Source organism: Ranitomeya variabilis, chromosome 1 (genome assembly GCF_051348905.1).
Source record: "Ranitomeya variabilis isolate aRanVar5 chromosome 1, aRanVar5.hap1, whole genome shotgun sequence".
Classification (NCBI taxonomy): Eukaryota; Metazoa; Chordata; class Amphibia; order Anura; family Dendrobatidae; genus Ranitomeya; species Ranitomeya variabilis.
In genome coordinates, this window is record NC_135232.1 from 458,769,315 (window position 1) to 458,786,290 (window position 16,976).

Genomic DNA, 16,976 nt, shown 5'->3' on the forward strand with positions numbered 1-16,976 from the left:
GAGTTATAGGGGTTAAAATTTGACCAGAAATTTCTCATTTTTACAACACCATTTTTTTTTAGGGACCACATCTCATTTGAAGTCATTTTGAGGGGTATATATGACAGAAAATACCCAAATGTGACACCATTCTAAAAACTGCACCCCTCAAGGTGCTCAAAACCACATTCAAGAAATTTATTAACCCTTCAGGTGTTTCACAGGAATTTTTGGAATGTTTAAATAAAAATGAACATTTAACTTTTTTTCACACAAAATTTATTTCAGCTCCAATTTGTTTTATTTTACCAAGGGTAACAGGAGAAAATGGACCGCAAAAGTTGTTGTACAATTTGTCCTGAGTACACTGATACCCCATATGTAGGGGTAAACCACTGTTTGGGCTCATGGCAGAGCTCAGAAGGAAAGGAGCGCCATTTGACTTTTCAATGCAAAATTGACTGGAATTGACATGGGACGCCATGTTGCGTTTGGAGAGCCCCTGATGTGCCTAAACATTGAAACCCCCCACAAGTGACACCATTTTGGAAAGTAGACCCCCTAAGGAACTTATCTAGATGTGTGGTGAGCACTTTGACCCAACAAGTGCTTCACAGAAGTTTATAATGCAGAGCCGTAAAAATAAAAAATCATATTTTTTCACAAAAATGATCTTTTCGCCCCCATTTTTTAATTTTCCAAAGGGTAAGAGAAGAAATTAAACCACAAAAGTTGTTGTGCAATTTGTCCTGAGTACGGCGATACCCCATATGTTGGTGTAAACCATTGTTTGGGCGCAGGGCAGAGCTCGGAAGGGAAGGAGCGCCATTTGACTTTTCAATGCAAAATTGACTGGAATTAAGATGGGACGCCATGTTGCGTTTGGAGAGCCCCTGATGTGCCTAAACATTGAAACGCCCCACAAGTGACACCATTTTGGAAAGTAGACCCCTTAATGAACTTATCTAGATGTGTGTTGAGCACTTTAACCCAACAAGTGCTTCACAGAAGTTTATAATGCAGAGCCGTAAAAATAAAAAATCATATTTTTTCACAAAAATGATTTTTTCGCCCCCATTTTTTTATTTTCCCAAGGGTAAGAAAAGAAATTAGACCACAAAAGTTGTTGTGCAATTTGTCCTGAGTAAGACGATACCCCATATGTGGGGGTAAACCACTGTTTGGGCGCATAGCAGAGCTCGGAAGGGAAGGAGCGCTATTTTACTTTTCAATGCAAAATTGACTGGAATTAAGATGGGACGCCATGTTGCGTTTGGAGAGCCCCTGATGTGCCTAAACATTAAAACCCCCCACAAGTGACACCATTTTGGAAAGTAGACCCCCTAAGGAACTTATCTAGATGTGTTGTGAGAACTTTGAACCCCCAAGTGTTTCACTACAGTTTATAACGCAGAGCCGTGAAAATAAAAATTCCTCTTTTTTTTCACAGAGATGATTTTGTAGCCCCCAGCTTTGTATTTTTACAAGGGTAACATAATAAATTGGACCCCAAAAGTTGTTGTCCAATTTGTCCTGAGTACGCTGATACCCCATATGTGGGGGGGAACCACTGTTTGGGCGCATGGCAGAGCTCGGAAGGGAAGGAGCGCCATTTGGAATGTAGACTTAAATGGATTGGTCTGCAGGCGTAACGTTGCAGTTGCAGAGCCCCTGATGTACCCAAACAGTAGAAACCCTCCACAAGTGACCCCAAATTGGAAACTAGACCTCCCAAGGAACTTATCTAGATGTGTTGTGAGAACTTTGAACCCCCAAGTGTTTCACTACAGTTTATAACGCAGAGCCGTGAAAATAAAAATTCCTCTTTTTTTCACAGAGATGATTTTTTAGCCCCCAGCTTTGTATTTTTACAAGGGTAACAGGAGAAATTGGACACCAAAATATGTTGTCCAATTTGTCCTGAGTACGCTGATACCCCATATGTTGGGGTAAACCCCTGTTTGGGTCCACGGGAGAGCTCTGAAGGGAAGGAGAACTGTTTTACTTTTTCAACGCAGAATTGTCTGGAATTGAGATCGGATGCCATGTCCCATTTGGAGAGCCCCTGATGTGCCTAAACAGTGGAAACCCCCCAATTATAACTGAAACCCTAATCCAAACACAACCCTTACCCTAATCCCAACGGTAACCCTAACCACACCCCTAACCCTGACACACCCCTAACACTAATGCCAACCCTATTCCCAACCGTAAATGTAATCCAAACCCTAACCCTAACTTTAGCCCCAACCCTAACTGTAGCCTTAACCCTAGCCCCAACCCTAGCCCTAACCCTAGCCCTAACCCTAGCCCTAACCCTAGCAATAACCCTAACCCTAACCCTAGCCCTAACCCTAGCTCTATCCCTAGCCCTAACCCTAGCAATAACCCTAGCCCTAACCGTAGCCCTAACCCTAACCCTAGCAATAGCCCTAGCAATAACCCTAGCCCTAACCCTAACCCTAACCCTAGCCCTAACCCTAACCCTAACCCTAGCCCTAACCCTAGCCCTAACCATAGCCCTAACCCTAGCCCTTACCCTAACCCTAGCCCTAACCCTAATGGGAAAATGGAAATAAATACTTTTTTTTATTTTTTTATTTTTCCCTAACTAAGGGGGTGATGAAGGGGGTTTGATTTACTTTTATAGCGGGTTATTTAGCGGATTTTTATGATTGGCAGCCGTCACACACTGAAAGACGCTTTTTATTGCAAAAAATATTTTTTGCGTTACCACATTTTGAGAGCTATAATTTTTCCATATTTGAGTCCACAGAGTCATGTGAGATCTTGTTTTTTGCGGGACGAGTTGATGTTTTTATTGGTAACATTTTCGGGCACATGACATTTTTTGATCACTTTTTATTCCGATTTTTGTGAGGCAGAATGACCAAAAACCAGCTATTCATGAATTTCTTTTGGGGGAGGCGTTTATACCGTTCCGCGTTTGGTAAAATTGATAAAGCAGTTTTATTCGTAGGGTCAGTACGATTACAGCGATATCTCATTTATATCATTTTTTTATGTTTTGGCACTTTTATACGATAAAAGCTATTTTATAGAAAAAATAATTATTTTGGTATCGCTTTATTCTCAGGACTATAACTTTTTTATTTTTTTGCTGATGATGCTTTGTGGCGGCTCGTTTTTTGCAGGATCAGATGACGTTTTCAGCGGTACCATGGTTATTTATATCTGTCTTTTTGATCGCGTGTTATTCCACTTTTTGTTCGGCGGTATGGTAATAAAGCGTTGTTTTTTGCCTCGTTTTTTTTTGTTTTGTTTTTTCTCACGGTGTTTACTGAAGGGGTTAACTAGTGATATAGTTTTATAGGTTGGGTCGTTACGGACGCGGCGATACTACATATGTGTACTTTTATTGTTTTGTTTTTTTTATTTAGATAAAGAAATGTATTTATGGGAATAATATTTTTTTTTTCTTTATTTAGGAATTTATTTTTTATTTATTTTTTTACACATGTGGAAAAATTTTTTTTTTACATTTTTACTTTGTCCCAGGGGGGGACATCACAGATCGTTGATCTGACAGTGTGCACAGCACTCTGTCAGATCTGCGATCTGCTGTACAGGGCTGCAGGCTTACCAGCGCCTGCTCTGAGCAGGCACTCGGTAAGCCACCTCCCTCCCTGCAGGACCCGGATGCCGCAGCCATCTTGGATCCGGGACCTGCGGCGAGGAGGGAGGTAGGAGACCCTCGGAGCAACGCGATCACATCGCGTTGCTGCGGGGGTCTCAGGGAAGCCCGCAGGGAGCCCCCTCCCTGCGCGATGCTTCCTTATACCGCCGGTACACCGCGATCATGTTTGATCGCGGTGTGCCGGGGGTTAATGTGCCGGGGGCGGTCCGTGACCACTCCTGGCACATAGTGCCGGATGTCAGCTGTGATATGCAGCTGACACCTGGCCGCGATCGGCCGCGCTCCCCCCGTGAGCGCGGCCGATCGCGTATGACGTACTATCCCGTCGGTGGGAATTAAGGCCCACCCCACCTCGACGGGATAGTACGTCATATGGGATTAAGGGGTTAAAGCAACACAAGATGACCCTGTTCGTGAGAGCTTACAATCTACAATGAGGTGGGGAGATACAAAGTACAGCTGTGTATTTACAATGATGTATTTACAATGATGGTCCAGCCATCTTCAGGGAGTGGGGGATAGATGGAAGTAGTGAATAGGCTACACACAAACAAAATAACTGATTAGGGAACATGATAGGCCGCTCTGAACAAATGTGTTTTGAGGGAGCGCCTAAAACTATGCAAATTGTGGATGGTCCCAATTTCTTGGGGTAGAGCATTCCAGAGGATTGGCGCAGCACGGGAGAAGTCTTGGAGTCGGGAGTGGGAGGTACGGATTAGGGCAGAGGTTAGTCTAAAGTCATTTGCAGAGCGCAGAGGTCGGTTAGGCCGATAGACAGAAACGAGGGAGGAGATGTAAGGGGGTGCCGCACTGTGAAGAGCTTTGTGGGTGAGAACAAGTACTTTGAATTGTATCCTGTAATGAATGGGCAGCCAGTGTAATGACTGGCGAAGAGCGGACGCGTTTGAGTAACGATTAGCTAGATAGACAACCCTGGCTGCTGCATTAAGGATAGACTGGCGAGGGGAAAGTCGAGTGAGGGCGAGGCCAATTAATAGAGCATTGCAGTAGTCCAGGCGGGAGTGGATCAGGGCGACAGTGAGGGTTTTTGTTGTTTCTGTAGGGAGATCATACAGGCACGTGGTGGCCACACACACTACTGAGCATTATTTCCTTGTCTTGAGGCATTTCCACTGAAGTTGGATCAGCCTGTAACTTCATTTTCCACTTTGATTTTGCACATCATTCCAACTCCAGACCTCTGTGGGATATTAGTTGTGATTTACGTTGATCATTTTTAGGTTTTATTGTTCTCAACACATTCCACTATGTAATGAATAAAGATTTACAACTTCTATGTGATGTATATGCTCCAGCCCTACTCTCTCCTATTATTGTATATGTACCAGCCCCAGCATCTCCAATGTAATATATGCTCAAGCCCCAGTGTCTCCCCTATGTAACATATATGCTTCAGTGTCTCCTATGTGATGTTTATTCTCTTGCTGCAGTCTCTCCTGTGTGATGTATATGCTCTGGTCCTAATCTCCCCTATTTGCTGTATATGCCACAGCATCTTTTATGTGATGTATATGCTCCAGCCTCTGCATCTCCTGTGATGTATATACTTCAGCACCTCCTATGTGATGCATATTCTTCAGCCCCAGTGTCTATTATGTGATGTAAATGCCTCAGCCCTGGTGTCTTCAATGATGCATAACAGCAGTTTTTGTGTCTCCTATGTGATATATTTACAGAAATATCAGTGTATCCTATGTGATGAATATAGAGCAATCTCGGTGTATCTCATGTCATGTATACAGCAGTCTCAGTGTTTCCTATGTGATGTATATACTGCAGATTTAGTGTCTCCTATGTGATGTTTACAACAGTTTCTGTGTCTATATAATGCATTCAGCAGTCTCAGTGTGTTCTATATGATGTATATACATCAATCTCGATGTGCCCTATAAGATACATATGCACAAGCCATGGTGTCTCTTTTGATGTATATTCAGCAGTCTCTGTGTCTCCTATGTGATGTAGACATAGCAGTCTCAGAGACTCCTATGTGATGTATATACTCTAACCCTACCATCTCCTATGTGATTTATATGCTCCAGCCCCAGTGTCTCCTATGTAATGTATATGTAGCATCCCCGATGTCTCATATGTGAGGTAAATACTCCAGCTCCAGCATCTCCCTTGTCATGTATGTGCTCCAACTTCAAGCTCTCCTATGTGATGCATATGCACCAGCCCCATCATCTTTTATGTGATGTATGTGTTCTATCCCCAGTCTCTCATATGTAATGTATATGATCCAATCAATCCCAGTGTTGCCTATGTGATGTATATGCAATAGCCCCACCATCTCATTTGTGATATATATGCTCCAGCCCCAGTGTCTCCTATGTGATGTTCAGTACAGACCAAAAGTTTGGACACACCTTCTCATTTAAAGATTTTTCTGTATTTTCATGACTATGAAAATTGTACATTCACACTGAAGGCATAAAAACTATGAATTAACACATGCGGAATTATATACTTAACAAAAAAGTGTGAAACAACTGAAATTATGTCTTAAATTCTAGGTTCTTCAAAGTAGCCACCTTTTGCTTTGATGACTGCTTTGCACACTCTTGGCATTCTCTTGATGAGTTTCAAGAGGTTGTCACCGGTAATGGTCTTCCAACAATCCTGAAGGAGTTCCCAGAGATGCTTAGCACTTGTTGGCCCTTTTGCCTTCACGCTACGGTCCAGTTCACCCCAAACCATCTCAATTGGGTTCAGGTCTGGTGACTGTGGAGGCCAGGTCATCTGGCGTAGCACCCCATCTCTCTCCTTCTTGGTCAAATAGCCCTTACACAGCCTGGAGGTGTGTTTGGGGTCATTGTCCTGTTGAAGAATAAATGATGATCCAACTAAACGCAAACCAGATGGAATAGCATTTCGCTGCAAGATGCTGTGGTAGCCATGTTGGTTCAGTATTCCTTTAATTTTGAATAAATCCCCAACAGTGTCACCAGCAAAGCACCCCCACACCATCACACCTCCTCCTCCTCCATGCTTCACGGTGGGAACCAGGCATGTAGAGTCCATCCGTTCACCTTTTCTGCGTCGCACAAAGACACTGTGGTTGGAACCAAAGATCTCAAATTTGGACTCATCAGACCAAAGCACAGATTTCTACTGATCTAATGTTCATTCCTTGTGTTCTTCAGCCCAAACAAGTCTCTTCTGCTTGTTGCCTGTCCTTAGCAGTGGTTTCCTAGCAGCTATTTTACCATGAAGGCCTGGTGCACAAAGTCTCCTCTTAACAGTTGTTGTAGAGATGTGTCTGCTGCTAGAACTCTGTGTGGCATTGACCTGGTCTCTACTCTGAGCTGCTGTTAACCTGCGATTTCTGAGGCTGGTGACTCGGATAAACTTATCCTCAGAAGCAGAGGTGACTCTTGGTCTTCCTTTCCTGGGGCGGTCCTCATGTGAGCCAGTTTCTTTGTAGCGCTTGATGGTTTTTGCCACTGCCCTTGGGGACACTTTCAAAGTTTTCCCAATTTTTCGGACTGATTGACCTTCAATTCTTAAAGTAATGATGGCCACTAGTTTTTCTTTACTTAGCTGCTTTTTTCTTGCCATAATACAAATTCTAACAGTCTATTCAGTAGGACTATCAGCTGTGTATCCACCAGACTTCTGCACAACACAACTGATGGTCCCAACCCTATTTATAAGGCAAGAAATTCCACTTATTAAACCTGACAGGGCACACCTGTGAAGTGAAAACCGTTCCCGGTGACTACCTCTTGAAGCTCATCAAGAGAATGCTAAGAGTGTGCAAAGCAGTCATCAAAGCAAAAGGTGGCTACTTTGAAGAACCGAGAATATAAGACATAATTTCAGTTGTTTCACACTGAAATATATAGTATATAATTCCACGTGTTATTTCATAGTTTTGATTCCTTCAGTGTGAATGTACAATTTTCATAGTCATGAAAATACAGAAAAAGCTTTAAATGAGAAGGTGTGTCCAAACTTTTGCTCTGTACTGTATATGCTCCAGCCTCAGCACCTCCCTTGTGATGTACACTGTGTGCAGAATTATTAGGCAAGTTGTATTTTGATCACATGATACTTTTTATACATGTTGTCCTACTCCAAGCTGTTCAGGCTTGAGAGCCAACTACCAATTAAGTAAATCAGGTGATGTGCATCTCTGTAATGAGGAGGGGTGTTGTCTAATGACATCAAAACCCTATGTAAGGTGTGCTTAATTATTAGGCAACTTCCTTTCCTTTGGCAAAATGGGTCAGAAGAGAGATTTGACGGGCTCTGAAAAGTCCAAAATTGTGAGATGTCTTGTTGAGGGATGCAGCAGTCTTGAAATTGCCAAACGTTTGAAGCGTGATCACCGATCAAGCGTTTCATGGCAAATAGCCAACAGGGCCGCAAGAAGTGTGTTGGGCAACAAAGGTGCAAAATAACTGCCCATGAATTGAGGAAAATCAAGCGTGTAACAAAAAGCATGAGGTGTGCGATACTCAGGGACATGGCTAAGGTAAGGAAGGCTGAAAAACGACCACCTTTGAACAAGAAACATAAGATAAAACGCCAAGACTGGGCCACAAAATATCTTAAGACTGACTTTTCAAAGGTTTTATGGACTGATGAAATGAAAGTGACTCTTGATGGGCCAGATGGATGGGCCAGAGGCTGGATCAGTAAAGGGCAGAGAGCTCCACTCCGACTCAGACGCCAGCAAGGTGGAGGTGGGGTACTGGTATGGGCTGGTATCATCAAAGATGAACTTGTGGGACCTTCTCAGGTTGAGGATGGAGTGAATCTCAACTCCCAGACCTACTGCCGGTTTCTGGAAGACAACTTCTTCAAGCAGTGGTACAAGAAGAAGTCAGTATCGTTCAAGAAAAACATGATTTTCATGCAGGACAATGCTCCATCACATGCCTCCAACTACTCCACAGCGTGGCTGGCCAATAAAGATCACAAAGAACAAAAAATAATGACATGGCCCCCTTGTTCACCTGATCTGAACCCCATAGAGAATCTGCGGTCCCTCATAAAATGTGAGATCTACAGGGAGGGAAAACAGTACACCTCTCGGAACAATGTCTGTGAGGCTGTGGTGGCTGCTGCACGCAATGTTGATCGTAAACAGATCAAGCAACTGACAGAATCTATGGATGGAAGGCTGTTTAGTGTCATCATAAAGAAAGGTGGCTATATTGGTAACAAATTTTTTAAGGTTTTGTTTTTGCATGTCAGAAATGTTTAATTCTAAATTTTTGGCAGTTATATTGGTTTACCTGGTGAAAATAAACAAGTGAGATGGGAATATATTTGGTTTTTATTAAGTTGCCTAATAATTCTGCACAGTAATAGTTACCTGCACAAACAGATATCCTCCTAAGATAGCCAAATCCCCCCCAAAAAACCACTCCAGCTTCCAAAAATATTAAGCTTTGATATTTATGCGTCTTTTGGGTTGATTGAGAACATAATTGTTGATCAATAATAAAAAATAATCTTCTAAATACAACTTGCCTAATAATTCTACACACAGTGTATATGGTCTAGCTCCAGTCTCTCCTATGAGATATTTATGCACCAGCGCCATTGTCTCCTATGTGATGTATATGCTCCAGCCCTAGTCTCTCCTGTGTGATTTATAAGTACCATCCCCAGCATCTCCTTTGTGATGTATATACTCCAGCCCTAGTGTCCCCGATGTGATGTATATACTCCAGCATCTCCTATGAGGTAAATATGCTCCAGCCCCAGCATCTCCCTTGTGATATATATGCTCCAGTCACAGTCTCTTCTTCGTGATGTGTATGCAACAGCCCCAGCATCTCTTATGTTATGTATATGATTGGGACCCAGCATCTTCCTTGTGATGTATATGCGCCAGCCCCAGTCTCTCCTGTGTGATATATAAGCACCATCACCAGCATTTCCTTTGTGATGTACATACTACAGCCCTAGTGTCTCCTATATAAGGTATACACTCCAGCATCTCCTATGAGGTGAATATGCTCCAGGCTCATGGTTTCTTATGTAATGCATATACTCCAGCCCCAGTGTTTCCTACATGATGTATATGCTCCAGCACCAGCATCTCCTATGAGGTGAACATGCTCCAGCCCCAGTGTATACTATGTGATGCATATGCCTCAGCTCTGATGTCTTTAATGATGCATACACAGCAGTTTTTTCTCCTATGTGATGTACTTACGGAAGTACTGGTGTATCGATGTGATGTGTATACAGCAATCTCTGTTTATCTCATGTCATGTATACAGCAGTCTCAGCGTTTCCTATTTGATGTATATACTGCAGTCTCAGTGCATATAACGATATAAAGATGAACCTTTTCATAGGGAAACAAACTTAAAGGTGTTGTCCCACCAACAAAGTACATTTGAATTAATAGTTCACAGAATATTGGAATGATATAATATGTTATGTAAGAGCAGTAAAAAGCATATGGCCCAATGGACTAATTTAAATAAGTAATAAAGGATGAAAAACCTTGAATAATGCAGATAATAAAGTATGATGCCAATAAAAGTCTCCTCCAAAACACAGTAAGATACTCCCACAGTGAATTCCTCCAGAGTATCCTCCATATGCATGGTATGATGACCCTACTATACCCCCATCTGCTCACCCACCTGGCAACTCACCAACCTGGCAAAATATGGTGACCCTATCACAATATGATTCCCTAACTGTAATCCGCACCACAGCCCTCCACATAGTATAATTGACACCACAAAGTCCTCCATACAGTATAATGGGCACAACATAGTACTTCATACAGTGTAATGGGCCCTGCATTGCTTTACATACAGTATAATGGACCTACATACTCCTCCATACAGTATAATGGGCCCACATTGCTTTCTATACAGTATTTTGGCACCACATTGTGTTCCATACCGTATAATGGGCCCTGCATTGCTTTCTATACAGTATAATGGACCTACATACTCCTCCATACAGTTTAATGGGCCCTGCATTGCTTCCCATACAGTATAATGGACCAAGATACTCCTCCATACAGTATAATGGGCCCACATTGCTGTCTATACAGTATTTTGGCACCACATAGTGCTCCATACAGTATAATGGCTCACAAAGGTTTCTATACAGTAAAATGGCCCTACAAAAAGCTCCATACAGTAAAATGGTCCCATATAGTGCTTCATAAAGTATAATGGCCCAACATATTGCTCCATACAGTTTAATGGCCCCACATATTGCTCCATACAGTATAATGGCCCCGGATACTCCTTTATACAGAATAATGGATGCCTGGCATCGTGGGCCAAATATACTCTCCCTGAGGGCTAGATTTGGCCTATTTGCCAGAGTTTGACATCTGTGTCCTAGACACAATGCTTCCATGCGTGATATGATTTCTTTTTCTTTTTCAATAGTTAATTATGTCTATTACCCCCACTACTCTGTATTTTTGTTTAATATAAATCACATGTGATGAGAATAACCTTTACACATATGCTGTATCAATCTAAAGGAAGCCTTACCTGTCTAGAGAGATTCAACATGCTCACTAAAGCGCCTATACATTGGTCATGTAATTTTACCCATAGGGAAACATTTACAATCACGCATAACTACATATACCACAAACTGTGTCCTGTATGTTAGAAACTGATTTATGGTATATGAAACATTTCTATGAAATGGTGCTTGTTCGTGGTCTGGGTCAGTGAAGGCAGGAGACTGAAACAGTCCTCTCAGTCTGACATAGGAGCTAGGCAGGGAATAGGGAGGAAAGGCAGGAGAGCTTTAAGTACAAGCCCTTTGGCTTGAAAAAGGCTCAGTGTGAACTGAAACGTCGCCACGCCATGTGGGTCTGAATAAAATTCACCTTTTTTAATCTAAAGCCATATAGAGTGCTGCCTTACTTTTCCTTTTTTATGGACTTTTTGTGCACCCGAAGTTATAATATGGTGCTGTTCCATTTTATCTATATACTGTATACAGTAGATATGAGATAGATAGAAAAAGAGATAGATATGACATAGATATATATGAGATAGATGGATAGATAGATATATATGAGATAGATAGGTAGATAGATAGATAGATAGATAGATAGATAGATAGATAGATAGATAGATAGATAGATAGATAGATAGATAGATAGAGAAAGGATATGAGAAAGGATATTACATCCGAAACGTTGCCACGCCGTTCAGGCATTAAAGTCCACTTTTTCTTCAGTTTTTTGTGCTGTTTTCCTTTTTTTGATTCTACATTTGGGGGTCACTGGATTGGTGGTTAGGAAAGCTCTGCATGTCATCTGAGGTAACGCTGGATGCTGTTCCAATGTTTTCTTAGATAGATAGATAGATAGATAGATAGATAGATAGATAGATAGATAGATAGATAGATATGAGATAGATAGATATGAGATAGACAGACAGACAGACAGATAGATAGATAGATAGATAGATAGATAGATAGATAGATAGATAGATAGATAGATATGAGATGGGTAGTTAGATCGATAGATAGATATGAGATAGATAGATAGATAGATAGATAGATAGATAGATAGATAGATAGATAGATAGAAAGATAGATATGTGATAGATATGAGATATATAGATAGATAGATATTAGATAGATAGATAGATAGATAGATAGATATTAGATAGATAGATAGATCGATAGATAGATAAATATGGGATGGATAGATAGATAGATAGATAGATAGATAGATAGATAGATAGATAGGAGAGATAGATAGATAGATAGATAGATAGATAGATAGATAGATAGATAGATAGATAGATATGAGATAGATAGATATGAGATAGACAGACAGACAGACAGACAGATAGATACATAGATAGATAGATAGATAGATAGATAGATATGAGATGGGTAGTTAGATCGATAGATAGATATGAGATAGATAGATAGATAGATAGATATGAGATAGATAGGTAGATAGATAGATAGATAGATAGAAAGATAGATATGTGATAGATATGAGATATATAGATAGATAGATATTAGATAGATAGATAGATATTAGATAGATAGATAGATCGATAGATAGATAAATATGGGATGGATAGATAGATAGATAGATAGATAGATAGATAGGAGAGATAGATAGATAGATAGATAGATAGATAGATAGATAGATAGATAGATAGATAGATAGATAGATAGAGAAAGGATATGAGAAAGGATATTACATCCGAAACGTTGCCACGCCGTTCAGGCATTAAAGTCCACTTTTTCTTCAGTTTTTTGTGCTGTTTTCCTTTTTTTGATTCTACATTTGGGGGTCACTGGATTGGTGGTTAGGAAAGCTCTGCATGTCATCTGAGGTAACGCTGGATGCTGTTCCAATGTTTTCTTAGATAGATAGATAGATAGATAGATAGATAGATAGATAGATAGATATGAGATAGATAGATATGAGATAGACAGACAGACAGACAGACAGACAGATAGATAGATAGATAGATAGATAGATAGATAGATAGATATGAGATGGGTAGTTAGATCGATAGATAGATATGAGATAGATAGATAGATAGATAGATAGATAGATAGATATGAGATAGATAGGTAGGTAGATAGATAGATAGATAGATAGATAGAAAGATAGATATGTGATAGATATGAGATATATAGATAGATAGATATTAGATAGATAGATAGATATTAGATAGATAGATAGATCGATAGATAGATAAATATGGGATAGATAGATAGATAGATAGATAGATAGATAGATAGATAGATAGATAGGAGAGATAGATAGATAGATAGATAGATAGATAGATAGATAGATAGATAGATAGGAGAGATAGATAGATATGAGATAGATAGATGGATAGATAGATAGATAGATAGATATGAGATAGATAGATAGAAATATAGATATGAGATAGATAGATAGATAGATAGATAGATAGATAGATAGATAGATAGATAGATAGGAGAGAGAGATAGATATGAGATAGATAGATAGATAGATAGATAGATAGATAGATAGATAGATAGATAGGAGAGAGAGATAGATATGAGATAGATAGATAGATAGATAGATATGGGATAGATAGATATGAGATAGATAGATAGATAGATAGATAGATAGATAGATAGGCAATTAAACTTCACGTGAATTGACTCTATTATGGTGTGCTGCTTCTGTTTTTGTGGATATATTTACTAGGATTGTTACATGCCTGGGAAGCTTTCGTACCCTGTGACTACTTTTGTGATGCTTTTTCACTTTCTTTTTTTCCAGACAGATATACAGATAGACTGATACTGGTCAGAAGAACAGGACAAAATATGACATCAACTTAATAATCGCTAAAGTATTAAAATAACACTGTAGACTAATATAAATACAAAACTGATTTACCTCCTCTTGTACCTCTAACAAAGGCATGATTTCCTTTTTTTCCAGACTCGGTGTAGAACTCTTCTCAAGTCCTAATATGAAGATGCTGTAGCATGCTCTGGATGATTCTTGCTCTTTCCTGGTATTTGTGAAATCTCCAGTCACCCTCAGGGAAACAGCCCAGCCCATTATTACAAAGCACAATAAGATCAGTACTGAGCTCATCAATATTTGGGAGTGGCACAGATTAGTATGGTGTTAAGATTCGAAGGTATATGCCACTGGCACTTATGAGCAAGACATTTCCTGTCTAGTATAAGCAAAATTACAAAACCCGGTGTACACTATTTGCAGAGTGAGAACCAGAATTTGACTGTAGATCACCACTTTGGTAGGAATACAAATGTCCAACCTAAACTACCGTAATTAGATTTTATGGATGTAGAGTTGATCAAAAACAGTTGCCGGCACAGCCAAATAATTTTTTGCTCTTTTGTTACCCTTCCTTCCTCCAAGAGTCGTACCTTCTTTATTTTTCTGTCGGCTTAGCAGTATGAGGGCCTGTTTTTTGGGGGGATGATTTGCCATTTTGAATGATACATTCAGATTAGCATTAGAGTTGAGCTACTTTTACTTTTTTCGGATCGAGTCGGGTTTCGCGAAACCCGACTTTGTCAAAAGTCGGGTCGGGTGAAATCGGCCGATTATTGCGTAAAGTCGGGGGCCGACTGAAACACGAAACCCAATGCAAGTCAATGGGGAATCAAAGTCGACAGTGAGTGGAGGACAGGAAAACACCTACAGTGCCCATTTTCATGCCAAAAACATCTATTCTTATTACTGAAGCTTGTCAATTATAATTTACTTTATAATAATAGTTAGGCATTGAAAACTGGGGGTCATTTGGCTAAAGTTGTGGAGGGGGGTAGGGCTGGCTCAAGTTTTTCGTGGGCCCAGGAAACACGGAATACGTCACAGCGGTGAAGCAGGGAGAGGTAAGTATTTCAACTTTGCAAGTGCTGTGATCCTGAGCAAGCAGGGGGGGCCCACTCGTTGGCACTGGCACAGGGCCTCTCATAGTACGGCGGTGTGTTTGATGGCGGGTGGCGCCTCCCACTGACAGAGACACTTTTGCGTACTATGAGGGGCCCTGTGCCAGTGATGTCGCCAACGAGTATGCCCCCCACCTGATGAAGGAACCTGCACTTTCATTTGCACCTTCCTCTTTGTCCCCGTGTAAGGTGGTATAGTATGCGGGAAGGGGAACCTGACTTTCAGCAGGGTCAGATTCTGGCTGTTTAAAGTGCAAGGGGAATGTAGTGGTCTGGGTCAATGTACCAGCAGACTCATCTAGCTGTGGCTGGGCAATAGGCAGGATGAGGAGGAAACACAGATATAGGCCCAAATAATAAAGTAGGCTAAATGCAGTTCAAATGTGGTAACAGGACTAAACAGGCGGCATTGCTTTGTTCAGTGGAGGACAACTGTAATGAGAGGCTGACACAGTGAGTAGGCCCACATAAGTAAATAGGCTAAATGCAGTTCAAAATTGATAACATGACTAAACTGGCGGCATTGCTTTGTTCAGCGGAAAACAACTGTAAGGAGTGGCTGACACAGTGAGTAGGCCCAAATAAGTAAGTAGGCTAAATGCAGTTCAAAATTGGTAACAGGACTAACCAGGCGGCATTGCTTTGTTCAACGGAGGACAACTGTAATGAGAGGCTGACACAGTGAGTAGGCCCAAATAAGTAAGTAGGCTAAATGCAGTTCAAAAATGGTAACAGGACTAACCAGGAGGCATTGCTTTGTTCAGCGGAGGACAACTGTAAAGAGAGGCTGACACAGTGAGTAGGCCCAAATAAGTAAGTAGGCTAAATGCAGTTCAAAATTGGTAACAGGACTAACCAGGTGGCATTGCTTTGTTCTGTGGAGGACAACTGTAATGAGAGGCTGACACAGTGAGTAGGCCCAAATAATAAAGTAGCCTAAATGCAGTTCAAAATTGGTAACTGTTCTAAACTGGCGGCATTGCTTTGTTCAGCGGAGGACAACTATAATGAGAGGCTGACACAGTGAGTAGGCCCAAATAAGTAAGTAGGCTAAATGCAGTTCAAAATTGGTAACAGGACTAAACTGGCGGCATTGCTTTGTTCAGCGGAGGACAACTGTAAGGAGTGGCTGACACAGTGAGTAGGCCCAAATAAGTAAGTAGGCTAAATGCAGTTCAAAATTGGTAACAGGACTAACCAGGCGGCATTGCTTTGTTCAACGGAGGACAACTGTAATGAGAGGCTGACACAGTGAGTAGGCCCAATTAAGTAAGTAGGCTAAATGCAGTTCAAAAATGGTAACAGGACTAACCAGGAGGCATTGCTTTGTTCAGCGGAGGACAACTGTAAAGAGAGGCTGACACAGTGAGTAGGCCCAAATAAGTAAGTAGGCTAAATGCAGTTCAAAATTGGTAACAGGACTAACCAGGCGGCATTGCTTTGTTCTGTGGAGGACAACTGTAATGAGAGGCTGACACAGTGAGTAGGCCCAAATAATAAAGTAGCCTAAATGCAGTTCAAAATTGGTAACTGTTCTAAACTGGCGGCATTGCTTTGTTCAGCGGAGGACAACTATAATGAGAGGCTGACACAGTGAGTAGGCCCAAATAAGTAAGTAGGCTAAATGCAGTTCAAAATTGGTAACAGGACTAACCAGGAGGCATTGCTTTGTTCAGCGGAGGACAACTGTAATGAGAGGCTGACACAGTGAGTAGGCCCAAATAAGTAAGTAGGCTAAATGCAGTTCAAAATTGGTAACAGGACTTACCAGGCGGCATTGCTTTGTTCTGCGGAGGACAACTGTAAGGAGTGGCTGACACAGTGAGTAGGCCCAGATAAGTAAGTAGGCTAAATGCAGTTCAAAATTGGTAACAGGACTAAACTGGCGGCATTGCTTTGTTCAGCGGAGGACAACTGTAAG

General features: G+C 41.1%; 1 protein-coding gene across 1 annotated transcript in view; it reads right to left on the reverse strand.

Moving 5' to 3' along the window:
- LOC143764630 (thioredoxin-like) overlaps positions 1–14,207 on the reverse strand; it is a 60,141-nt gene extending 45,934 nt beyond the window's left edge. Inside the window, exon 1 of the mRNA XM_077250417.1 lies at positions 14,025–14,207. Within this exon, the coding sequence (XP_077106532.1) occupies positions 14,025–14,192 (168 nt within the window). The 5' untranslated portion in view covers positions 14,193–14,207. The remainder of the gene's footprint in view (positions 1–14,024) is intronic.
- Positions 14,208–16,976: the final 2,769 nt, after the last annotated feature.